At 38.9% G+C, this 26691-nt stretch overlaps 1 protein-coding gene across 1 annotated transcript in view; it reads left to right on the plus strand.

Annotated features, from left to right (window-relative positions):
- Positions 1-26691, plus strand: part of triob (trio Rho guanine nucleotide exchange factor b) — a 99099-nt gene that overhangs the window by 26293 nt on the left and 46115 nt on the right. Inside the window, exons 3-13 of the mRNA XM_088409688.1 lie at positions 9739-9813; positions 12050-12164; positions 13031-13223; positions 14151-14255; positions 14364-14834; positions 17455-17577; positions 21642-21833; positions 22673-22804; positions 23080-23310; positions 24212-24334; positions 25285-25476. Of these exons, the coding sequence (XP_088265814.1) occupies positions 9739-9813; positions 12050-12164; positions 13031-13223; positions 14151-14255; positions 14364-14834; positions 17455-17577; positions 21642-21833; positions 22673-22804; positions 23080-23310; positions 24212-24334; positions 25285-25476 (1952 nt within the window). The remainder of the gene's footprint in view (positions 1-9738; positions 9814-12049; positions 12165-13030; positions 13224-14150; positions 14256-14363; positions 14835-17454; positions 17578-21641; positions 21834-22672; positions 22805-23079; positions 23311-24211; positions 24335-25284; positions 25477-26691) is intronic.

Consider the following 26691-nt stretch of genomic DNA (forward strand, 5'->3'; position numbering starts at 1 on the left):
ATTTTCGTTTGTCAGTTTCACTACTTTAAACTACTTTATGTGCATGTGTATCATTTACACAAACGTGTATAAAATAAAAGTTTGCTCGTCGGAATTTGTTTCAATAGAAATGTGAGACACACTACATTTTCCATTATTTGCGAGGTACTAATCTAGCTTTGTTTCTGTGTTTTGGGGTTATGTTCAGGTCGAAGGGTTGTGGTAGGAGTGAAGTGTTATTTTTACAGTAATTCACACTGTAACAACAATATGAGAAACCTAATGAAAGTTGAGCTTACCACAGTCTTCAGGCCTACTGCCAGCTTTGGCTTTAGGTCACACAACATTGAGTCTTTTTTCAAGAGGAGCGTTTTGCCCGATGCATACATACAATGGCACATGTTCAATTGAAAATAAATGACAGATAATGTGTATATGTGTATATATTCATATAACTAATATACTGTAAATAATCTGAGAGGAACAAGAATGTAGCATACACTCACAGGGGACAAGACAAACATCTAATTAGTTATTTACAAATCAGGGTACATTTTCAGTGTACCCCATGACAGCCTGGTATCCCTTCATACCAGAGGTGCTTGCAGCCATGCACACAATCCCACTCATGCACTCGAAACATCTGTTTGAGGAAATAGGCCCCAGGGTTAAATCCTGCAAATATTGCTCCAAAAGGTGCAGGCGAAAAAATTCAATGCTCATGGATAGTGTCTTCAATGGTATGTGCTTGTTGTTTTTATAAAGTCCATAATTTACACTAAATGGTGGGTGCGTAAAGTGTTTCACAAAAATGAATAATCACTTATTTGAAAATTTATCGATTATATTGGACAGTATGACTCATAAAAGATGTTATTTTTATTTTAACATGGCTTTGTTAAACTAGAATCCCATTCTACCTTGTGGCCAAAGGTAGAATTCAACTCTGTCATTGCATCAATTGCTGGTCTACATAATAAATCCTCACTGCCAGGATCCATCCTAAACTAAGCATGCTCACAAGCCGGGGAGGCGGTATCCAGTAGAGGGCACATCTCTATGTCACACTCTTTATTGAGCTCTCTATTCAAGTAGCAACATACAGAACAATATTACAACATTTGTTCTGACCCGTGTCAAAATGAAGATTTGATGTTTGCTTTTTCATGTTGCTCTAATCCCCAGGAATTAGTGCACAGCCCGACTTGGTACCGTCATTTTTGAGTATAGTATGTGAAAGTATACAATAAAACTAACAACTAGTCCAAAAAGACAAGGTGTGTGTTTTAATCTCTCTCTGGCTAAATTTTCAATACATTCTGAAAGGTTCCTGTCAGTTTTAAGTAAGCCTGGGTAAAATGATTTTTTTTTTTTTTTATCATATATATATATATATATATATATATATATATATATATATATATATATATATATATATATATATATATATATGGACAGTGTGTTTCACTGTCATGACCTTTAATAGCTTCTGCCTTCCTCTTGTTTACTTCACACTCAAGGCAAACAGTATGTTACCGCAACATGGCTATAACTATAAAATCGAATTGTTTGCTGCTAAAAGACAGGAGTTCCCATCAGTGGTTTGGTTTTCGGTGACAGACGTGGAACAAGAAACACCATGCTATAACCTTTGTTTAAAGCCCTTTGCAACTAAAAGTAGCAGCACAACAAACTTATTTCAGCAACTAAAACAGAACCACCCACCCCAAGTATTTAAAATGTTAAACTTTACAGAGTGGAACAAGACTGCGCTACCAACAGACTGCCACTAAAAAGCAGATTTTCCTGGTAGAGTCATTCACACAGGGAAGCAAGCATGATAAGATAGGGGCACGATAGAACGTGATCATTGAAGCTGTCATGTTGCAGATCGGTAAAATCAAGCACCCATATAAACAGCGGAAAAGACCATGGAATTATTACATGCACCAAAGCATGCCTCAAGCCAGAGGCAGTGGATAGGGTGGTCTTCCTTGTCAAATACGTGTTTAAAAAAAAATGGGGGTAGGCAAAAAGCACACACCTCAGGTCTTGCGTACAATAAAATAGAATGTCTTTATTGTCATTGTATAGCTGGCATACAACAAGATTGGCAGCACATTATCCATATAGTTTTGTTTGCATCCTAAGTGTTGCAAATTCCAAGGTTTACCTTTAACACAGGTGAAAAAAAGTTTTAAGTTAGCACTTCTCATACAATGTGCTACTACACTACATTTGTGTATAGAAGTAATTCATGCAAGGCAGCTGTTTTGTGCTTTAATCCTAAGAGGGCGTTGTGTAAACTAAAATAAAAGCAAAATTTGTTTTGAATTATTTTTCATTTTTACTTTTCTTAAAAAAAAAGAATGTGTGCGTAAAAATAAAATAAAGTGGATATTACCAGAAACTTTTACTCATAAAACACAGGCATACACAATCTTGTCCTACATGTTGTTGTAGATGTAGTGCCAACATTTGTTTCCATTACTTACCTAGTTGGTGTCCATCCATCTATCCATCCATCTATCCATCCATCCATCCATCCATCCATTCATTTTCTCTAGCCGCTTATCCTCACTAGGTTCGCTGGCTTGCTGATGACTATCCCAGCTGTCTTCAGGCAGTAGACAGGGGACACCCTGAACTGTTTGCCAGCCAATTACAAAGCACATATGGACAAACAACCATTGCCCAACTAGGGCAATTTAGAGTGTCCGATAGACCTATCATGGATGTTTTTAGAATCTGGGAGGAATGTCTGGAGGGCACCCGTGCGGGCTCAGGGAAAACATGCAAACTACACACAGGAAGGCAGGAGCAAGCTGGAATTGAACTGTGAGGCGGACGTGAGGACCACTCCTCTACTGAGTCGCTGACTTGTCCAACCATATCTTTCCAAAGTGAGCATTACCAATGGTATGTGACAAGTATCTTCCAATTCTTTCATATCACAACACACCACTTACAGTGTTTCATACGCTGGGCAGAGATCCAGAAATGAAGTATGAACAAGCCATCTGAAACTCATCAGTCTCACTGTGTGACAGTTTCCATCAGGGTTTCATGTTGCTGTGATTAAAAATAAATCACTCATGTGAGATTAGAATGGCTATAGATGACTAGAGTTGGAACAAAGTCACTCATCAGTAACAACATTATGGGAATTCAAAAACTTTACCAATTGGATTTTTGACCCCCGTTATCTGGAACGTCTGATCAAAGTCAGTGGGGTAGCGGTACGGATATTAGACGATAACCTCTTTTGTGTCAAATAATTATTTCTTTCCCTGGCTTTTAATTTTTGAGGTGGAAAGGTTGGTTGGGATTGGAAATAGCAACTATGAGATTGATGGATGCAGTAGAGTAGGTGGCCTTATTTTAGACTTTCAAACAGTATGTCGCAGTATTGCTAGAGTACAAATGTGTATAAGGGATGCACATTGTAAATTATGATTCAAAGGTATCAAAGTGTTTCCTGTCATGTGCACAGTGTAGAAACAACTTTCTTCTTACAATGAGATTCTTACTTTACTGTCCACACGGATGTCGTGAAAATAGAATAAGTACCGAGTTAAGTAAAAAATGGGTATAAGCAACACATAAGTAGCAGACCACAAGTATGAACTGTTAGCTCATATTGAAGACTCTCCTCCAGTTAGCTGGCTCACTCGAGGTCGGTGTGTTGGGGCCTTCCCGGTGGTAGCGGCCTTGCTCGTGCAATCTCACAATGAGCTGCAAGTCCGATGGCATAAGTCCACTAAACTTGCAAGCTACAAGTGTTGGCAATGCTCAACAGTGCCTGCCTGCCGTATACTAGCTGTGCATGGCGAGGTGAAAGTAAACGCACAACAATGTAGAAAAAGCCAACATTGACGAGCAGAGCAGACAAACATAATGTCATATTCTGTTAAGTTCTGGCATTGTCGGGTGCAGAGGTGGAACCAAGATGCAGGGAGGCAGACAGGTGGGAAGTGCTTGAAAAAAATGCTAATTTAATGAAAAGATGGAAATCGCAAAAACAAGATATAGGTCTACAAAAGTACAAAACCTACCCCCCCCCCCCCCCCCCCCCCCCCAAATAACTTCATACAAAAAAACTATAACTCAAGAAAACACTAGACAGACCTAGGAATGGGAATGACTACTCTTGACGCAGTGACTTTTGGACATATAGAAAATATAGAAAATTCAATTCTGGTTCTTGCCTTCCTGTGTGGAGTTTACAGTCTCCCTGTGTCTAGATGGATTTTCTCCAGGTACTCGTTTCCTCCCACATTTCCAAAAATGTGAATGCAAGGTATATTGAGCACCCAAAATTGCCCTTGGGTGTATTTGTGAGTGTAAGTGGTCATTCGTTTATGTGTGATCTGCAATCGGCTGGCAACCAGTGCAGGGTGTACCTCATTTGCTGCTCAACAACAGCTGGGATAGGCACCAGCAAGCCTGCAAACCTTATGAGGACAAGCGATTAAGAAAATGGATGGATGGATTTATGTTGTGGTTATACTAACTATATGCGTGGTTTGGCTCACAATCGCTCTGAGTTTGAGGTCACATGGTTTTGACATCAATGATGGACATGTGGTAGACATGCTTGAACAGATGCATTATGTAAAATCCAGCTTGTGGCTTAAAGCAGCAGTTCTCATCCAGAGGTAGTAGTAATTGGGCCACTTGCTTCTAGGCTACATGCATTGAGGCTAAACACAAAAGGTTGATCATCTGTATGAAAAAAAATCAAATTTTGGAAGTCAAGTGCTTAACATGTCAAGTCACTTGTCTCACTCACATTATCAGGGCTCTACAGTCCTATGCACTTGTAGTACTGATGCTACCAACATTTTCTGTTGGTCATACCACACCGGAATTGTTTGAACAAAAATTGGTGTGGTACAGCATGACCATGTTTGCAGATGTTTAATTGTCTCAATATGCATCGTGGTTCCATATGACGTTATAATTGACAGTAACTCAAGATATGATATTCTTATAAAATGTTATTGCCGTAAGAGGTCTGCAACATGGTGCGGCTAATGCATCATTTATTTTACATAAGTTTAAAAGAAATTGGCCAAAAAAGGATTGTTTACATTATCATTTTACAGTTGACGGAGAATTTACCTCTGACTTCCTTGGACTAATTAAACTGGATCCTAAAACTGTTCGAGGGCTCAGGCTGGCTGTGTGCACACAGTGTACTGCAAATGTGGGAGCGACACTAAGTAGACGTTGAGGAAAACTGTTTTAAATGAAACAAAGGGTGCGTACCAAATACAATGTCCTGGACACTAAGTAGACATTGAGGAAAACTGTTTTAAATGAAACAAAGGGTGCGTACCAAATACAATGTTCTGGTACTCATGTGAGTAACCCCCCCCCCCCCCCCAAAAAAAAAAAAAATATATATATATATATATATATGCACCGTGAATATATGAATTGTCATAATACACATACTAAGTAAACAATGTACACACGCCGTGCGACTGGTTAAAATTTTCACCAGTACACACAGTAAAGTTGGCCACATTTGCACGTGAATCAGTCTCAGTGTCAAGCCCGAAATATAAGCACTAATTCACTGTAAGCCTAGTTAAAATGGATCTTTGACATTGTGGTCGTCAATGGCTGTGAATAGAATAATAAAGCTACAAGCTAGCATAATAGAGAAAAGAGAGGAACATTTAATTCAGATGAAAGTGACAATATTTTCTTGTTTTTTTTTTTTTAAATAGCTGAATTCAAAGACATGGTGGGAAGAACAAAGGAACACAGGAATGTATGACATGTTTCAATCTTTACACTGGATTTTTGGAAGAAAAAAACAAATCAGGTCATTCACAAACTCCTGTATCTTCTTCCTGTATCTCCTTTTAAAGGCTTTGAATCTTACTTTTTAACCACCAAGGACACCTTTGAAGAAAAACATCATTCATTTGTAAACAATCCAGAGGAATCTCCGTTAAACAAATACCCACTGTTGTGAAATTAATTGAAGGCAGAATATCCTGTTCCAGAGTGAGACGTGGCACAAACAAAGCTCGAAGAGACTGACAGATGCTAAAAAAATGACACCAATATTTAGATGGGCTCATAGAGACATTTTTATTACTACACATATTGCACATTGACATTTGAGTTAGTAAATGTTTTTCATTGCAGTCCAAACTTAGTATTTTTAGTACTTTATTCCAGTTTCATCTCATTGAAAGACATTGTATACAGCATAATTTTGGTTTCATGGATGTCTTCAATCTGTGGTGTAAATAAATGTGATAAGAGAACCAACTGAAAGATTAAAAATAGCAAAACAGACCAGTGTTACTGTCTGGTCCAACTCTGAGATCTAAAAGGAATGCTCCCATGACTAGACATCAATGACAAGCTACACATTTTGCCTCTCGTAGTCTAACTGCATAGTGTAGTTCCAAAGAGCCCGCTTGAGCACAATCTGATAAAACGTCCTCAAATGACCCCGTCGCATGTGAACCATTTTCACATTTCATCATTTTATTTTACTTTGATCCAAACAAAGCAGACAACCTACTGAGACCTAAATTTAAATTGAACCATGATCTTGTTCAGTCCCACGCTCATTCTGTGACCTCAACTTGTAAGCTTCAATTTTGTCTCACCCCTCTGTATTCAGTGGTTCTGGGTTGCCTCGAACATCATATCTAAAACCATGGGGTGGCTGACCTTTGAATGATCTGTTTCAAATTGTTTTAAATTTGGTGACTTCAAAATAATTTTCCAAGAATTATTGTAATTTGCATGAGAGTGCGCTTGACTAATCTGTGTATAGAATTATGCTATAGATGAAGCTAATACCCCTTTGACCTGTCACAGGCAAGCATAGTCTTTTTGGTTTCATTCTTAGCCTGCTTCCTCCAGCTGTGCATGAGTGAAGCCAGTGAATGTTCCCATAGTATTACTAGGTTTTGTATCACAAAGGGGAAACTGGTGAAGCACCAGAATGCAATTAATTTTATTTCATGCATTGGACACGTTTAAAAAGTGCCTAAAATAAAAAATAAAAAAAAGTTTGGAACTGTTGGGTTTTTTACTACTCATTTAATTTTTAATTATGTCACACACACTGCTCATGTTGTCATTTCTCTCGTTAGTTTGTTATGGAGTCGGTAATTATTGTAATATTCCGAAGCACTGACATAGAAGCCTGAGGCCGATTGATCCCAGGTTTGGACATTAATAAAGATGTATGTACAATGATTTTGAATGGACAAATTTTGTCTGTTTTCTTTGACATATCATGGGAAGAAGGAGGCGGTGTTACTATACTGCTCATTTCAAGATGAGACATTTTGGAAATGTTTTGTTGTTTACTGATCTCTCCAAAACATATTTAGAATATTAAAAATGCAAGCAGGGAGGTAGGCCCAGAGTTAGAGTGGTGATCTCCCAACCAAAGGGTTGTGCGTATGTGTCTTTGAGCAAGATGCTTGTTCCTCCTGATGCTGCATCATCGGTGGGGATAGTCACTAGTCAGTGTAAAGTGCTATGAGTACCCAAAGTAGAAAAGTGCTATATGAGTGAAAGTCCATTTACCATTTTAATATCATGCTTCTGATGGAAAAACAATGTACATAAATTGAGCTTGTTAGTGACAAATAGGCCATCCTGGTTGGAGTCGTATCATACCAAAAATATAGCAGTTTTGAAAGCCAGTTTGTTACTTAGGTTTTTTTTTCTAATGCCTTGTTTTCATTTAGTAGTTATTACTTTCAAGATTATGTTTTGTTCTGTTCTTATGTTGAGTGCACCGTAAAAAATGGTCACTCAATATTGTGTACTAAAGTAAATTGACAAAGGTGAAAACGAAGGACATTTTCTCACTGTAATTATAGTTGTCGAACTTGCATTCAGTTTTTCTGCATTAGTGATGGTTACAGTTTTTTTTTTTCAGTTTTAGGTATTTTCTTAATTTTTACAATAAACTTGTCACATCATTTACTATCTGTCTTGTGCTTATCTGATCAACTCAATGACAAATGTCAGTCTTTTCCTTAGATACCTCTCCTCTCTGCTTTTCAAGCTATCTATCCATCTTTTACAAATCAAAAATTGGAAGAGGCCACAGTGACCAAGATTATAAATTGCAGGTAACATTGCGGTTGCTCTGACTGTCTGTAAAATGGATTGCTCTCATTATGAATGTGCAATGCACAAGCAGTCTGTGATTGAATATGTTTGATTCATGCTTGGCAGTCTTGTAAATGAGTTTATTTGAAGTGAAGAGAGATGATAGTCACTGTGATTGTATCGTTACTTTTGTGTTACTATGTGCAATTATGTGTGATGATGGCAGTTTATGAATGAGTGTGCATGCTAATAGGCCTACCTGAGTCCTGCAATTTATTGCTGAGGTTATCTTGGTGATGTGTATCTGAGATTGTCCTGGATTTGTCGCATGTACGCTCTTTCGCTGGGTTGCCGCTCAACATCAGCAGTTTATGTTTGGCACATGTCATAGGGCTACTGACACAAATCAGGGGATTATGTTGGATGTGTATAATATGGAGACGCCTGCTAAAATTAGTAACAAGACACTCCAACACATTCTTGCTGCAGCAGCTTTCAACACTTGTCCTACCTTAAAAGTCCATTCTGGACATATGGTGTACAGAATATACTGTAGGTAATATGAATTGCTACTTTTTCAGATTCTCTCAACTCATACCCTGCTTTTAAGTATAAGGAATGTGAAATTTGTTATATTTGAATATTCCCACCTTCTGCAATATCGGTTGCTCTCACATCAAAGGCGAATTTTTCAGCGCAGGAAAGGCAGAGTTCACACGAAATGTGAGGTTGACATCTGTGATGTTGAATAAGTCCAGTAATGCGTGAAGTGACTGGAAGAGGCTCGAAACTTGTGAAGAATAGTGGATATGATTACCTTGTGTTTCCTGTTGCTATTTTTTTAATGGAAAAAAAACGTATTTGAAAATGTTTAATTTTGCCACGGTAAAAGTTGCTCCCAACTTTCTTCTAACTTTATATCTTGCATTTGAAAAAAAAAAGAAACAAACAAAAGTCTGAAATTTATAGCAATAGAATAGAGGTGAGTAATGTTTAAAAAAGCAGCCCAATAACTGAGCTTTTGTGCCTTTATACATAGTCCTTATGGGACTTAACAAAAAGCTTCAATTTTGTGTGAGCTATGCAAAGGACATTTTTTTCTCAAAAGCTTTTTGTTCTGTCTATATTTGTACCTGAAGTCCATTATTACTTACTGAAACATTTGTGTCCAGTTCTTCTTCAGTAGACATAGGAAATAATCATTGCGTGTACAATATCTTCACTTTGTTTTACTTTGGGGCTGTCTAGTTTCTTCTTATAATGTTTTGTTACTAACCAGATTCCAATTATTTGCCCAGGAAAACAATAAGAGCAAAGCTTGTGCGTCAGCAGGCTGACAGCATGTGAGAATGTGTGCGTGTGTGGCGTGTGCATGGGAAAATGATCGACACAATATTTTGTCAAACTCTCGGTCGCTACCGTCTTTGACTTGTCATACAGAAGGATTTAACTTATGTTAAAAAGTGTTACAATGTTGAATAAAAAATGGCCTTTTTGAAAAAGCATTAAAAGGCACAAGACATTCTAAACTGCCCACAATCGTGTTGGCTTGAACAAAAACATCAGGTTAACGTTCTCAAGGTTCTTTTATTTGTCCTTTTTCATGATGTACGCTTGTCTTTCTGACATCCTTGCTTGTACTGTTTGTTGTAGGCTTTCATCGCAATGAAGACATGAAGGCTATCGATGTGCTTCCCATTCTCAAGGAGAAGGTGGCCTTTCTCTCAGGTCGGACACTTATATGAAATTATCACATTAAACAATAACATAGCTGCTGTTTGCGTGCATCAACAGAAGGGTGGAGCTGTCATTGTAGAGTAAACATTTTGACTGGAAAACTCATTGGAACAAATTTACAAATATGTTTCAACGTACTTGCAAATAAGTTTGAATGTACAGTGGGCCCCCGGGTTACGAACTTAATCCGTTCAGCGGCTACGCTCGTAACTTGAACTGCTCGTATGACGGGCAATCCAAACCTATGTTAATTCGTGAATGTGTGCAATGCGTGCAAAAACCTTAGGTAAAAACGTCACGACTTTATACACATATTAAAAATGAGTAACATAATCTACTGTACAGTTAAATTAAACAACATATACAAAGGAAAAATGATATTTACCTTTGGAGCGACGTGACTTGAGCTGGGTGGAGGCGGAGGGGAGCAGAGACCAACGTAGATATGCTATTGCTCTTACAATGTCACAGTCACTGTTTCAGTCACGGTGTCAGTCACGGAGATGCTAAAACATATCATCCTCTTACTTCTTCCTTTACCGCTACTAGCAATTTTAGAAGCTATGTCTAACAGATAAAGTTTGCAAAGTCTTCACAACATTCCTTCCTTCCGTTTTTCACTCATTTTCTCTCCTTCCTTCCATCCCGACCAGCTGTGTCATCAAGCTAGATAAAGGCGTTCGGCCAATAGCATATCGGCATTTCTGTGATTGACGTGACGCCGGCCAATAGCATCTCCGTGAGTGAGACCGGGTGACCTTAATCGACCAATAGCATATTGGCATCTCCGTGACTGACTCCGTGACTGACATCGTGACTGAGACAGTGACTGTGACGTTGTAAGAGCAATAGCGTTCACGTTACCGTCACAAGCGTCAACTGCTGATTTTGTTGACGCAACTAAGCGAAAATATATTTGCATACACAATGGCCGGCATGTCCGATTGTTCGTAAGACGAAAGGTTTGCTCGTAAGTGGGGGACAAAAATCTCCGTGGTCCACGCTCGTAAGTCGAATTGTTCGTAAAACAGGGTGTTCGTAAACCGGGGGCCGACTGTACTTGCAAATTCATTCGAACATATTTGCAATGTGTTTGCATGTTCAATGTGCTGAAATACTTACATATCCTTGGAAGTAGGTTCCAACTTACTTTTAGGCGAAATGCTAAATGATAAACGCGCGCTACAAATATGTTCAAAACATATTTGCAAATAAATTTGAAGGTTTTTGCAAATAAGTTTGAACTATTTGCAAATTAGTTCGAACGTACTCGTAGGTTAAATGTCAAATGTGTAGCTTTTTTTTTTTTTTTTCAATTCTTTCATCCGCATACTCTGTGGCATTACGAGAAAAAATGGTAAAAATGCTGAATGGACAGATTATTAAAACCATCAAAATTACTAATAAACTATTTTTACTCTCTTTATTTTAAAATCTATTGGTATACTGTGGGTCAAATGCTTAAAAAAAAAAAGATTTCGCTTTTGTAGATAATACATGTACTCGAGATGTGGCTGTTTTATGCAAATGAGCCACTTCTCAGCCCCCCTATTGGTCTGTATGGAGTAAAATTGGCATTGTAATCAATGTGATTAATTATTTGTTAAAAATTAGTTGTGTAAGTTTTTTTATTTTCTTATTAAGTGTTGAGGCACCACTTTGTTGCAGCCGGCATACGTGCTGTTGAGTGAGCCTAAAATAGTTTGGGCTAAAGAAGAAAAACATGACATCACCTATGGGAACTTGAGCTCAGGCCATGTAGATATTGACTGTGGCACAACTCCTCCGGGCAACTGTATTCTGTTCAGTCATACACTTGCATCAAAACAGGAGTTCTAACTACTAGTCGTTGAGGTATTAAAGTAAATGATTATTTTAGATACAAAAGTACTAAAGTAATTGATTATTTTAGAGGCTAAAATATTGGATTACACAAATGTATAAAATAATTGATTACTTAATACCTAATTACTTGGAGTAATTGATTATTTTAGTAAATAATTCACTTTATACCCGCCATTTTTACACACTCCTTAAGTCAAACACTTGAAAAATGGGATTGGGTATCTGGACTCTTCATAAAACGTAAACATATGTGTTTGGGATTGAATAAGTTAATGTCCCCAATGGTCTATCAAGGAAATGTAGGAAAATATCAGGCGCATCCAGAAACTATAATGCCTTTCAAGATCTGGCATTTAATGTCTCTCTGCTGAACTTCATGCAGGAGGCAGAGACAGACGAGGCGGTCCTGTTCTTACTTTCCCAGCACGGAGCAACCATGATAGAATACGAGCAGAAGACCTGCGCCGGCTCGTAGCCTACCTGGCCACTATCCCAAGGCAAGATTATACAAAGCATGTGTGCCCACATACAGCACACGTGCACCATCAAACACATGTTCGCCTTTTTTGCCGTGCGTTTTCAATATATGTATTCAACTAACATCTGAATGAACAAAGTAGTTGATTGCATTTGCAGTGACAATAAAAATGTACATTTTATAATATGTATGTCAGCATTCTTTAGGGCTTACGTTCAACAAAGAAAGCAAAATGGAAATAGTCATAGTTGTGATTATAGCTACCCGTAGTGTTTAATAGTTCTTTACTTGCTGTCTTTGAGTTGGTTTAAGATTGTTTTGCTACCCATTTCCTGCAAATCTGTGTTGAGAAAGGAAGGTTGCCTTCCAAATGATTCATGTATTCAATGTAAATCATTTAATGTTTCCCCCATTTTACTCATTGTCCAAATGAGTGAGTGTCAGTCTGTGTTTTTTTCCTTTTAACTTGCTCACTGACACTCTCTCTCCCTCTATCCCTCCCCCTTTTTTTTTTTTTTAATCAAGCCCTTTGGCTGCTGTGGATCTGTTTTCATAGTGAGGTCAGAGCGAGTTACAGCAGGAGGCCCTTTGTCTGTTTTGCTATTCTAACTGGACAGATTCTGATTTAAAGCTTTTAACACCAAGAAATTACCTTTTATGGACTTATAACACAGTGGGACCCGTGGTAAGCTGCCGTGAAAGCTGAATACTCAGCTGTTGCAACTAAATGTGCTTTGGGATCTTGTAACTTCATTTACATTGTTTGTGGTATCTGTAGCAACATAACTTGACCTTATAATTGCTAATTGAGCTTCTACAATGTGACATGGTTCACCAGAAATGGTTTTACGAAAATGTCACTTTATTTCTTATTGTGTACTGCAGCGAGGAGGTGGTCAGACATGGCTTCACAGTTATTGTGGACATGCGCGGCTCCAAATGGGACAGCATCAAGCCTCTGCTGAAGATCCTTCAGGAGTCCTTCCCTTCCTGCATCCACGTCGCCCTCATCATTAAGCCAGATAACTTCTGGCAGAAGCAGAGGACCAACTTTGGCAGCTCCAAATTTGAGTTTGAGGTATGGGGTGTACATGACTGTTTGGCTGTTTAGCAAATGCACAGCTGCTTTATTTGACTGGGCTGGATTTAGTATATTGTACATACTGTATATCATTATTGACTGGTGGTAGTTATCATGGTAGTTATCATTCCCAGTTTGTCGACGATAATTGCATCGCTGCTCGGTGACAGTGGCACTGTTCTGTCCCATGTGGTCATGTGAGGCTGGTATATTTAGTCCTGACCCAGTTACTATGGAAACTGGATATATAGGACACCATGATGCATTTCACCCTAGCGGTGCATTGGACTAGGACAAGCTACTTGTTGTTTAAAACTAGTACCTAAGTTCAAACTGGCATAGGACATTGTAGTATTAACCTCCTGATCATTTACGGCTTCTTCTAGATGTTACTACCATCTGCCATTTAGTGAATAGAAATGCCATACTTTTATTATATCTATTGTAAGTAAAAAGTGTTTGCAACAGCCTAGAAAAGACTTGGGAAAAATGTTCCATTCTAAAATTGGAAGGTATTGGCTTCCTTATCCCTAAACTAAAAACTAAATTTTGTTGAAATAAAAATCATCTCTACAGCTGATTGTTTTTATGTAATGCATACATAGTTTAAAGGAAAGAGGACATTTGCAATAGATTTTATTCCGCTATCTAGGTTGTTATTATTTCACAGTTTGTCCCTCTTTATCCCTCCTATCTAATTAATGATAACAATGTCCATTACATGAAGTGACTGGAATGTTTTCACACCTGTCCAAACAGATGTAAAAATCCACACAAAGCTCTACATTCTTTGTGGTAGTTAAGTTTAACTGTGGGAAATATTTTGACATAATAGTGGTTTTGGTCTTTTGGACTGCGACATGGATGATGATTGCTGTCCTTTTGACCTTCATTCTGTTTCTCTCTGTTTTGTGACACCAACAGACAGTAATGGTCTCTTTAGAGGGTTTATCTAAAATCGTGGATCCTTCGCAGCTGACAGCCGACTTCGATGGCAGTTTAGAGTACAACCATGATGAGTGGATTGAGGTTTGGCTGCTTTCACAAACTGAACACCCGCATTTGGTTCATGCAAAGACTCAATATATGTACTGTATATCAGTGTATATTTCCAGTTTGATTTTTTTTTCCCCATAGGTGCGGCTTTCATTTGAGACCTTTGCCAGTGATGCAGCACGAGCTTTGGCACGCCTGGAGGAGCTACAGGAAACTCTATCCCAGCGAGATCTCCCGCGGGACCTGGAGGGCGCTCGGCGACTCATGGAGGAACATGCAGCACTGAAGAAAAGAGCCACTAAAGCCTCAGTGGAGGAGTTGGACACACAAGGACGTAGGCTACTGCAAAGGCTCCAATCCCAAACAGTGGGAAGCGGGACTGGTGTTGAAAGCGTGTATGGGAATCGAATTGGCGGTGCCAGCGGGGAATCCAATGATCACCACCATGGCTTTTATATGCATGCAGATGCTCACAACCTTGGAGCTAAAGTAACTAGTTTATTGGACAAGCTTCACGGGACACGCCAGAATCTGCAGCAATTGTGGCACATGAGGAAGCTGAAACTGGACCAGTGTTTCCAGCTGCGTCTTTTTGAACAGGATGCAGAGAAGGTAATTTTTTTTTTTTTTCTGCACTTTTGAATTGGATGTTACATAGTCACTGTTTGTATTCGGCCTGACAGGTTAAATTATGGCAAAACGGTGGTGGAGAGTAATTAGCACGTTCGCCTCGCAGTTCAGAGTCCCGAGTTCAAAACTAGCTCACTTCGGCCTTCCTGCGTGTAATTTGCACGTTCTCCCCGAGCCCGTGTGGGCTCTCTCCAGACACTCCGGGTTTCTCCCACGTTACAAAAACACGCATGGTAGCTGTATTGGACCCTTCAAATTTTCCTTAGCTGTGATAAGGTGTGTGAATGGTTTTTCGTCCCTGTATGGCCTGCAATTGGCTGTCATCCAATTCAGGGTATTCCACACCTACGGCCCGGAGAGGACTGGGCTAGACACCAGCAAGCCAGTGACCCTCGTGAAAAGGATAGATTGAAGTTAAATGACATAAAACATTCTATGGCCCTAAACCTGTAGATGTATTGTCTGTAGCATTTTTAAAAACGTGACATGACTTCTACACATTTAAGTCAATAATTTTAACACAAGAGGAAAAGGTATTGATTCCCCGGCAGGCCCATGCAGACACAAGAGAAAATGATGAATACAGTCACAAATATTTACTGTAAATAAAATATTGTAAATCATTTTTTAAGTGTCTTACCATTGACAAATATCCATGCTTTGGTATAATATTGCAGGACAAACTGAGTTTACGTCATTCGTGCATGTGTAGTGACACATGTGACGCAGTGAAACATGTGAGAGTAATGTGTTTTCTCATGAGTTTGTGTGGTGGTATGCGTTATTTGCCATTACGTTGTGTCAATTGAATTCACATGCATGCAAACACATTGTTAAGATTACCCACAATTGAACTGGAGTAAGCGTCAGTCTGCTAAGTAAGAAGGAGCTGATTTGTGTTACTTTCAAACAAGAGTGCTAAATGTTTCTAAATGTGGCTTATTTACACTTATGCCTTGATCCCTTTTTGTACTTTTTAGCTGTTAATATTCTCATGTATTCAAATAACACTGATCATGAGCTTGTGGTCCATAAACAGAAGGGAATACGTCAACATTTGAGTCTGTGTGTAAAAACAGTGGAAAATGTGTGTGATTGCATGTTTCTCATCAGTATTTATTGAGCGTTGAGTGGCATGCGTAGAGCTGATAAATGTAGCTATAAGCGCGTTGCAGAGCTGCGGGCAAATGCAGGGGCCTGCTTTGAAACATCTCAGGGCTGTAATTTAACTCACACATCCATACTCCAAGCATGTCAACATGGAGGAGGACACCGATGCTGATGCAAAGTTGAAAGAATGGTGGACGTTCGGATATGTTTTGAGTAAATATGTTATTTATGGGTTTTCAAATTGAGAAAAATAATATATAAACATCATGTACACATCTACACAACTTGTGTTTTTGTTCTAATCATGGTTAAACAAAACCGTATTTGAAAATATGATGTTTAACAATATTTTTGAGTATTGATATGTCTTTATAAATGTTTACGAAAATGTCCAAAGTGAGTCATCAAAAGTGCACCAAAATTAAAATGTTTGGCTAAAACCGAAAATCAAAAATGAGACACGCTCAGCCGAAAACCTAAACACTGATAAAAAGAAATAAATGAATAGATCAAATGTTAAACTTTCTTTACACGTCGGTAACAAATGGTAACATCACACGCAGCGTCCTGCACTAGTCTGTTAATGAATGATGAAATGAAATTAAAATGAAAAACTGCATACCATAGCTTTGAATATTATTCTTATTCAGTGTTCAAGCAACTGGTTAAAGGGACTACCAGTAATTTAAAAGTGCTACAGGTTTTTGTGTTAAATAATATGATGTCCATAGATAACAAAGCCTGCTTCTTTTGATTTGTTGACATACCATCCACTAGGATGGAACTTTGGAACCACTAGAAGTAGAATTTTTTAAATGGCAGTGACCTGATGTTGGTAGAGACATGATATGACGCCAATAAAAACATCTGCAAGGACTCAAGCTAGCCACTCCATTACCGCAGCTATGCAGGTCAACTTCAAAATAAAAGAGTACGGTGGCTATTGCTTTGTTTTTCAGGTAATATTCGGTGTGTTTATTTTGAAGTTGGCCTTTGCAACACATCGTCGGTGTGTGACATGTGTTGTTGATCTTGGTAAGGCCTTTTTTGCGGCTCACCCGTAATCCTAGAAAAGAAGTACAAGCTGGGCAGTGCTCTTATTTCTTGTTGCCTAAATACTTAACGAAGCTGGCTACCAAGCGATTCCGCTCTCGTTCTCCTGTGCATCTGAAAATCTGCTGGAGCCGTTATCAAACATCCTTTTTCGGATGCATTGTTTGGCTTTTGTCTTTTGGCCAAAAAACATGCCCTTTTTTGCCAAATTTGGCAGAACATTTTCAAGGGCTGGCAAGTCAGTTCTTCCCTAGCAAAGACTGTTTACACTGACATTTGTCTCATATCTCATCACATTTTGTTCTTTGTGTCAATTTTTGTTAAGCTTGTGATGTATGAAATCTTCCATAATTCATCTAGTTTTGCCGTTTCTCAAAACAGGGCAGCTTTGGTGCACCGTGTCGCCTAACTGTGTTGTATTCTCTTTGTTTGTGCGTAGATGTTTGACTGGATCATGCACAACAAGGGGCTTTTTCTCACCAGCTACACAGAAATTGGGGGAAACCACCAGCATGCTGTCGAACTGCAGACCCAGCACAACCACTTTGCAATGAACTGCATGGTAAGACGCTGTCTGTGTTGTGCTAATGTACACACATACACACACACACACACAGACTGGAGCTGCAATCGCCAGCTATCATCATTACTGTCATTCACAGTAAAGCAGTAACACTCGACGCTTACACACACACACACACACACACACACACACACACACTACTCTTCTCAGCCTTTCTCCCAAAGCCTTCGCTGCTCTTGAGCTGTGACTTGCCACTGTGTCTGTCCTATTATTCAGCTGTTTGCCACTCAGCCTCGCTCTGTCATATCTTATCACAACTCTGTCCTCATAATTGACCCATATTGCCTACCTGCCCCTCCCAAAGCTGCATGCTGCTCTCTGCTGCCCCCTTTGCTGGAGCCAGCAAAGCTCCTCTCCCAACTACTTGAGGACATTATTCAGCATTCACCCTGCGGTTCAACTGTTCTGCTCTGCTCATTCACATCAAAAAAGTCTGAGTCTAATGAATTTCCTCAGTGCAAGCACAAAGTATAAAATCAATTTTTGATGGTGTATTTTGTACATCTCATTTATGTGTTTTAATGTTCCCCAAATATGGAGCCTCTCTGACAGATATAATAAAACCAAGCTGTAATCACCTGATCTGTTAACTACATCGGTCGATAAAGGTAACATTGCAAGAAGTCATCTATGATGGTGTCTATTTCAATACAAGAGCAGCATTGTCAAACCATACTGCTCAGTTTTACAAAATTCATCTTGTTTTAAAATTCATCCCTTAGCTTTTACTTGTAGTTATTTTGAAACCACGCTTGTACTGAATCACTTTCAACTGTGAAAGTAAACCTAAATGTGTGACTTATGATAATATAATATGAACACTGGACATATTCAAGGCTTTTGCCAAGGGGCAAGCAACATTCAGTACCAAAGCGAATGAGCAATGTTAGCTTGAGCCCTCGGCAGCAAAACTACCCAAAGCCAGTTTTGTCAACACTATGGGTCAGAATGAGCCAATTATTCCCGAGACAACAGTAGTACAAAAGGCAGATGGGACTGCAGTATAAATGTGTTCATATAAGAACAAAATGCGCACTGACTCGTTCAAAGTGACCACCCATTCTTCCACAGGAAGCCTCGTTTCCCTTTCCTGTTGCCTCTATGACTGAATGGAAACACAATGGAAAAAAAACAATGCGTGGGCAATTGTGATTGTTTTTTTCAGGTTGGGTTTAAAGCAAAACAATAAGCCATAAAATTACTGATGTTTACCATTTACCACTTTCATATGGCATGATTTATCATCTATATCAGTTTTTGAGATGATACAGAGGTCTAAGTAGAAACCAGTATAAATGAATTTAAATTTTTGATTGAACAATTGATTGCTCATGGCATATTTGGATATTTTTGGCTCTATAAATTACTGTTGTTTTGGTTTTTTTGGGACTATGAAGACTAAAAAGTATGTTCTCAGCCATTAGGAACATGGTAGATATTGAGAAAATATTTGTACATTTTAAGTTACAAACATTTGCCTGTGGAAGACATAATGTGGACAAACAAATGTCTCCCGGAGGCAGAACTTGTGTATGAATTGAATCTCTTCAAAAACAAACGCCACAAACATCGTGAACATGATAAGTACAGAATGTAAAAATGACCGGTTTTCAATCAATCACAGTGCCAGTTGTTAAAAAAAGGAATAATTAAAAAAAATAAAGATAAAACTAACATGCATCAGCTGTAATTTTAAGTTGTAATATTACCATGCTCCACTAGATGGCGGACATATCTTAGTTGTGCTTACTTAGGATCTACATACAACGTACAACGACATGAAAAAGATATGATTTCTGTGAATTTGGAATTATATGCCAGACAAATATAGTGCATCAGTTTTAACATTTTGAAATGAATTTTGTGGGGGAAAAAAAAGAAGCTCAAAATGAGTATTACCAGTTAATGTCTGTTTGCTGTTCAGCAGTGTTGTGCTTTCCTTGAATGGTAATTTTTATACATGGCAGCCCTTTGCTCTGGGGGAAAACAAAACAGTCTGTGGTTATGTTGTGGTTTGCTCAAACACTTCGTTGTTGTGTTATAATGTGGATCATTTAAACATGCACTGAGAAATGTATTATGACAAAATGTAATCTATCAAAAACACATATACATATACACATTTTTGCACATGTACATTTATTTTGCCTGCATTTAAAATAGCATTTTTGTTATCGGGTTAGCACTGATGAAAAATTGTGCGCCCCTCAGCCATTTAGTTTGCCCATCCTTGATATATGACTTCTCGTCACACAAATGTTTTGGCCTGTTTATTCTAGTTGTGCAATTAATACAAAGAAACTGCTTTTGCTGCATAGTGATTATTTTTCCTGACTTCCTAATCTTTATCATTCTGCATTTATTGCTTTGCCTTGACCCCCTCATCAGGTTTAAATTAGAAATACTGTCTCCCTCTCCCAGCCCCACCCTTTTCTCTGTCCATCAGTTTCAGATTAAGACTTTACCGCTGGCTGCTCTCTAGTCGTCCAGCCTCTGTTATTTAATCTCATCCTTAATGTCTTGCAGATGGTTCAAAAGGCCTTCAGGTGCATTGGTTTGCAATTCGGTAGTAACTCTATGCAATTGTTTTTCCCTTCATATATCTGAATGTGGGTGTGCTTTATGCGTGTCCCCCTGTTTTTCTCACTAAAAATCCCAAGTGTCCTGCAGTATAATACCTGCAAACCACCATTCATAAGATCGCTTCTCTTGGGATGTTTGATTTGTAAAATTGTGTAATAGGATTAAAGTTCCTCTATGCACTGCTGTTCTTTTGTATTTTTTACCAACTGCTGTGTGTTTGAGGACTGTTGAACTGCTCAAGAGCTCATGTGAGCTTAAGCTTTAAGCACACTGCTGCTTCACAACATCAGGCTGAGTGCAACACTGTAGATACCCAGTAGCAAGAACCGTTTGGTCTGTAAATTTGTGTTCCAAAACATCATTGCATTTTATCCTAATATCAGAAAATCTGTTCCAGAGCCTTGTGGTTAAGAAGAGAGCACATCACTGATGCCGAATGGCTTTATAGTTTTGATGAAAGCTCATCATTTAGGATGCAGAAACCACCCTGTCTCTCTTTTGGGGCTGTTGGTAATATTTAGTTAATCTTCCCTCCCCATTGTGATCAAGACAAGAAAAGTAAGAAGCCTAATAGGCGCCGGGAGCAGTAATTGAATAGAATAACAGGCTGTTACCAGTGTGTTAATTAGTGTTCGCTGATCTGTGCCTATCTACACACAACAGCTTGAAGCCCGGCTCTTAAAAAAAGAAAAGACATCTGAGGGGCAATTTTTTTTTTCTTATTACTCACATGGGGGTATAGCTCCCATGCGAGTGGCTTTATAATGTCCACAAAAGTTGTGTGCGAACATGCATGGGGAAGTATTGACTTTTACTCCCTCTTGGATTACTTGCGCTGTGAAGTTGCATTTGTGGCCTGCAAAATAAATGCCACATATTTCAGGGTTTCCTTGTCCCTTGGGTCTGTCACAGCATTCTTGAAAATGCTAGAATTTCATTCTTGTGTTCTCAAATGCTGGATGATTAAAGTTTATAATGAAACTTCATTGGTAATTGTTTATAATAATGTTGTATAGTTCATTGCAATCAGGTAAAAAAAATCTAGCCAGACATTAGACATATAGTCCTCACCCTTGATTGAAAAATTTGACATATGGATAATGCTCATTTTTTACATTTAAAAAAAGTACACTGTTCAGGAGAAGCTTTAACTTGTAGGCATGGTTAAACTAGACCAAATAAACAAACTTGACAGTACTTGGGATGTGCTGATAGCAGCTGCTGTTTGTGTTTTACTTATGTGGCCTTGATTGTGCAGAGAGTTTTAATCAAACAGCAGTATCAACTCAGTGTTGTGCCATCTGTTCCTACATCTGTGAGGTCATTGATTCAGTATAGGAATACAATTTTAAAAAAGACGACCACAAAATAATATTCAGATCAAATCATATTAATATTACGTCAAATTGAAAAATGAAACCTATCTAACGCTTTGCTTTGTTTTGTTCTCATATTCACAGAATGTGTATGTGAACATCAACCGGATTATGTCAGTAGGGAACCGGCTCTTGGAATCAGGCCACTATGCCTCCCAGCAGATCCAGCAAATTTCAGGCCAGTTGGAGCAAGAGTGGAAGGCCTTCGCTGCAGCGCTTGATGAACGCAGCACCCTACTGGAGATGTCTGCCAGCTTCCACCAGAAAGCTGACCAGGTACATCCACACACATGCACGCGCACGCACACACACATACACACACAAACATGCACACAAACCTTCATTAAACTATATGGTGAACACAGGAAAACGTGGCATTTTTTGCCATTTTTTCAAGTTTTGGGCTAAAGGAGAGTCAGCCCTTTGGCTAGTGCTAAATGGCTTTAGTAATACAGTATTTTAAGTAATTACTTTTGTACCTAAAGTAATAATTACCTAAAATTACCTAAAATTTTGGACTCTCAAAAAAAATCAAAAATACATCTTTGAGATTTAATGAGTTAATTGTCACGTTTCCACAACCAATGTGTGACAATACGTTTTATTGGATAGTGTTTTTTTTCTTCCTCATTCCATTGGCTTAATCACAGTTAAACCATAACTGAACAGACAACATATCTGGTGCCTATCCGAGCTGACTTTGGGCAGTAGGCTTGGGACACCCTGAACTGGTGCAGGGCACACAGGCGAACAACCATCCATGCACCCAATCACACTAAAGGACAATTTAGTATGTCCTATACACCTGCCTTGTATGTTTTTGGAATGTGAGCGGAAACCGGCGTGCCCGGAGAGAAGCCACACGGACTCGGGGAGAAAATGCAAACTCTGCACAGGAAGGCCAGCTGGATTCAAACTCAGTTCCCTTAACTGTGAGGCGGGTGTGTTAACTACTGCCGCTGAGCTGCCACAAACTAATTCATTCAAACAAATTTTAACAGAATTGCCAATTGCCAAATATGTGTGTCCATGTAAGTGCATAGGAAACAACAACAATATCAGTTTGCATAAACACTATTTTTCTTTCTGGTTTAATGTATATGTTCTCTCCTCAGTACATGAGTAAAGTGGAGCCATGGTGTAAAGCTTGCGGTGAAGGAGAATTGCCCTCGGAACTCCAGGACCTGGAGGACACAATCCACCGCCACCAGGGCCTGTATGAGCATATCACCACGGCCTACTCGGAGGTCAGTACACAATTTTCTGACCCATCAAGCTCGACTCTTAAAACGCAAACAAAGAGTTGAGATGATAAGGCCTGGCTGCAAAACAAATAATTTAGTTGTAGCACAATTCTATATTGTGCTAATTGTTGTGATAAAGCTTGCTAATTAGCTGTATGACAAAATTGCACATATTACAGTAAAAATTCAAAGGCAAACTTTCTCAAGGATGCTTTTCCAGTTCTACAAGTTTTTTTGTTTCCCTCCACATTTCTCAAAATGCATCTCACCTTTACCAGGTGAGCCAAGATGGGAAGTCTCTTTTGGACAAGCTACAGCGACCTTTGACCCCAGGAAGTGCAGATTCCTTGATGGCATCTGCAAACTACTCCAAGGCGGTCCACCACGTTCTGGACATTATCCACGAGGTGCTTCATCATCAGAGGCAGCTGGAGAACATTTGGCAGCATCGCAAAGTACGCCTTCACCAACGGTTGCAGCTGTGTGTTTTCCAGCAGGATGTACAGCAAGTAAGCAACACTCACATTATTGAAAATGCAGCAATTTATAATTGATGAGTTGCTGTAGTACAGTGAATCTTTCAACGCTAGAGCGGAGAAGTGCATAATATGGAGGACATCAAATAATCAGCATCAAACTTCTCCAAAGACTAATGTGCTTCCTCTCGGGTTTTTAAAGTAAGATCATCTGTCTACTGAGCCAGTGGCCATGAGACAGTCTCAATGGCGAAGCCCTTAAATCAAAACTGCAGGGTTGGTGTACGGCACCTTCTTGCTTTCTTCCCCTTCGGGCATGAACTCTTCTGTGACTCTCTTCCCCCTCACGCTCTCATCCTCAATCTCTTTTATGCAGCATCTCAATGATTCTGGCTTGCACGTTTTTTATTCTGCCTCTCGTCACTCGTCTCTCTAGGTAGTGGTTTCCATGGCGATGCAGTGTGCTGCCTCATAGTGTGCAGAGGACATCGGGAATGTCTATTCTCAAAACATTGCTTGACACATTGAAATAAAACTGACAATTACTTCATCAGCTCATGTATCATTAACACATGTAAAGTAACCAATGAGTTCCATAATCTTTAAAGTCAGTAAACTCCCATATTGATTTGATGTAGAAACATTGATATCACATTGTCATCGCTTTAAAAACAAAAGAGCATAATCATTTCAACAGAGATTAATGCATTTACACGGGACGAAAATGAAGCAGGAGCAAGCAGAGGAGATACAGCAGATGACACAAATCCCTGTACTCGACATGGGTTGCAGCCGCTTTACAGTCAAGTGCACCACCTACTGGTTCAAAAGCTGCTCTGCATGAATTCATAGTTCAAGAACCGGTTTTGTAGATTAAAATGCAATGTACTGTAACTGAAATGCAATGTACCGTATGTACATTGTGTCTTTCAAGGTACTGGACTGGATAGAAAACCATGGGGAGGCTTTCTTGAGTAAACACACTGGCGTCGGAAAGTCTTTGCACAGAGCACGGGCCCTGCAGAAAAGACATGAGGACTTTGAAGAGGTTGCACAGGTGAGCCTCCTTTTTAATAATGTATCTTTATACATCACGGTTCGACATTTACCATACCTTTGGGGAATTGCATATAAAGGCTGAAATGCTTAATGGAAAAACATACTGAAACATGGAATGATTTTAAACAATGTGGAATGCAATACATTGAATTTGATTAAAAAAAAAAAAAAATGAATGTGTCATTGGGAATAAATGAGAAATTTCTTGTGGGTTGTAGGAATTTTGGCGAGTTGAACATGTCCAATGTCCAAGTTGAACTATTAGAGCTAAAGATTTAGAACTTGTAACAGGAGTGACAATAGGACTGACAATAATCTGTAGAATAATAATGTTGTGACTGTGAATGAATAGGAAAGTTTTGTGGGAACTTTATTCGGGGGAAAAAAACATTAGTTTTTGGTGAATCAGAATTGTTGGCTTGCAAACTGAATGAGGTGAATGTTTTCAATGTCCAAATGCATCAATGTGAATCTGTTTTGTTAGAAGTGTCACCAAAAGTTGAAAACAGGTCCGAAGTTGAATTGAATTAGCTGAGTGATTAAAATTTCAAATCGTAATTTTGTAAATGTATATTGTTGAATGTGCCAACGGAATGAGTGCTAAAACACAACTCAACCTCATTGGGAATTAATGGGGAAATTTTGGGCGACAAATGCTGAATTTTGGGGAAACAAATGCGAGCCCTCTTGTCATGATTTTTTTGGAATATGTTGAAATTCAAATGATGTGAATCAGATAAATTATCTGGAAGATGACACAAAAAAGTGTGAGGAATAAATACTAAGTGGCGGGAAAAAATAGGAATAACAATTGTGAAGGCTTTTCAGCCTTCACGCATTGATCTTTATCAGAGACTGTACAATACATAATATTTGTTTTTAAGTTGATTGCTTAAGTTTTCCCACACGGCCAAATCCATGGAGTGATTGTCTACAATCATGTTACAGAACACCTACACGAATGCTGACAAGCTGCTGGAGGCAGCAGAGCAATTGGCTCAGACCGGAGAATGTGACCCAGAGGAAATTTACCAGGCTGCCCACCAGCTTGAAGATCGCATCCAGGACTTTGTGCGACGTGTGGAGCAACGCAAGGTTCTGCTGGATATGTCAGTTTCCTTCCACACACATGTCAAAGAGGTGTGTCCTGTTCTCCCAATTTCTTCTCGCTGCACCCAAGTTAGACCTCTTCATTGAATGTGTGAATGCTCAGATTTGGGCTGTAAAATTAGTTGCTAGTTAGAAGTCAAGATTTCTGAAGATTTTTTTTGTTTCTGATCCCTGTGGGTGGGTATTATAATCAGATAGATCACACATGTTTAAGTGACCAAATTAACCTTCTCACCCTGACAAAGCACCCTGCTCCCAACGTGTTAGCACTATGCCCGTTTACATAAACCCATAAAGACAGAACCACAGTGATATTAATGAAGCTAGTCTTTAATGTCCATATGGACTAATCGCCTTCATCCCATCTGTCAGCCCACACCAGTGCAGGTCAGTGTCAGTGTGTGTAAGAGTGTGCATGTGTGCAAATGTCCATTTGTGTGCAAAAGAGACTGATTCCACCTAGTTTACAGCTATTGAATAATGCCCAGAAAATCCAAACAATTGATGTTGTACTCTGTCATACGGATTAAATTATTGTGATAAAAACACATCCATATATCGATCAAGTAATTAGGAAAATAGTAATTAGGAAAATAGTGTCACAAATATTGTTGAGTAACTGTACTGTATTTTTTCTGGATCGAGAAAACAAAATAGGCTTACACATACTGTGGTCATTTCCAGTAATACAGAGCTCTATTCTCCAGTACCACATACCTCTAAAGATTGATTTTATTTTATGCTATTTCTTTTATATTTTTTCTTAACACCGTTCACTATGATGACAACTAAACATATCAATAAAAAACTGTAATCTTATTTTAGTAGAGGCTGTTTATCTGTGTGTTGTATTTTTTTACGATATAAATCATGAAAACGCAACTAGTGTTGAATGCAGTGTGTATTTAAATGAACTGCAAGAATGTCTGTCCAATTGCCAAGTAATATGTACAGAATGTTACTCAGGGGGTGACAGCAAAGGTTGACGAGCTTTTGAGAAGGCATTGTGGGTGTTAGACGAACAGCGGGTGTCAGCCAGGATGCCTTTGCCAGAGCTTTAATGTTCCCAGCCAAATCACCCAGATGGCTAATCTGTTACAAAGATGACCACTGACAAAACACCAGAGTGGAACTGGTGGGCCTTAGCGTCCTCTCTTCTGTTTTGTGTGTGTACATTTGGCAGCTTGTATCCCTTTCTACATGTGTTCAGCCCTCCTGCATGTGTACTCTGACATTTCCACAATT

This window comes from Hippichthys cyanospilos, chromosome 3 (genome assembly GCF_059441005.1).
Source record: "Hippichthys cyanospilos isolate Australia breed blue-spotted pipefish chromosome 3, RoL_Hcya_1.0, whole genome shotgun sequence".
Classification (NCBI taxonomy): domain Eukaryota; kingdom Metazoa; phylum Chordata; class Actinopteri; order Syngnathiformes; family Syngnathidae; genus Hippichthys; species Hippichthys cyanospilos.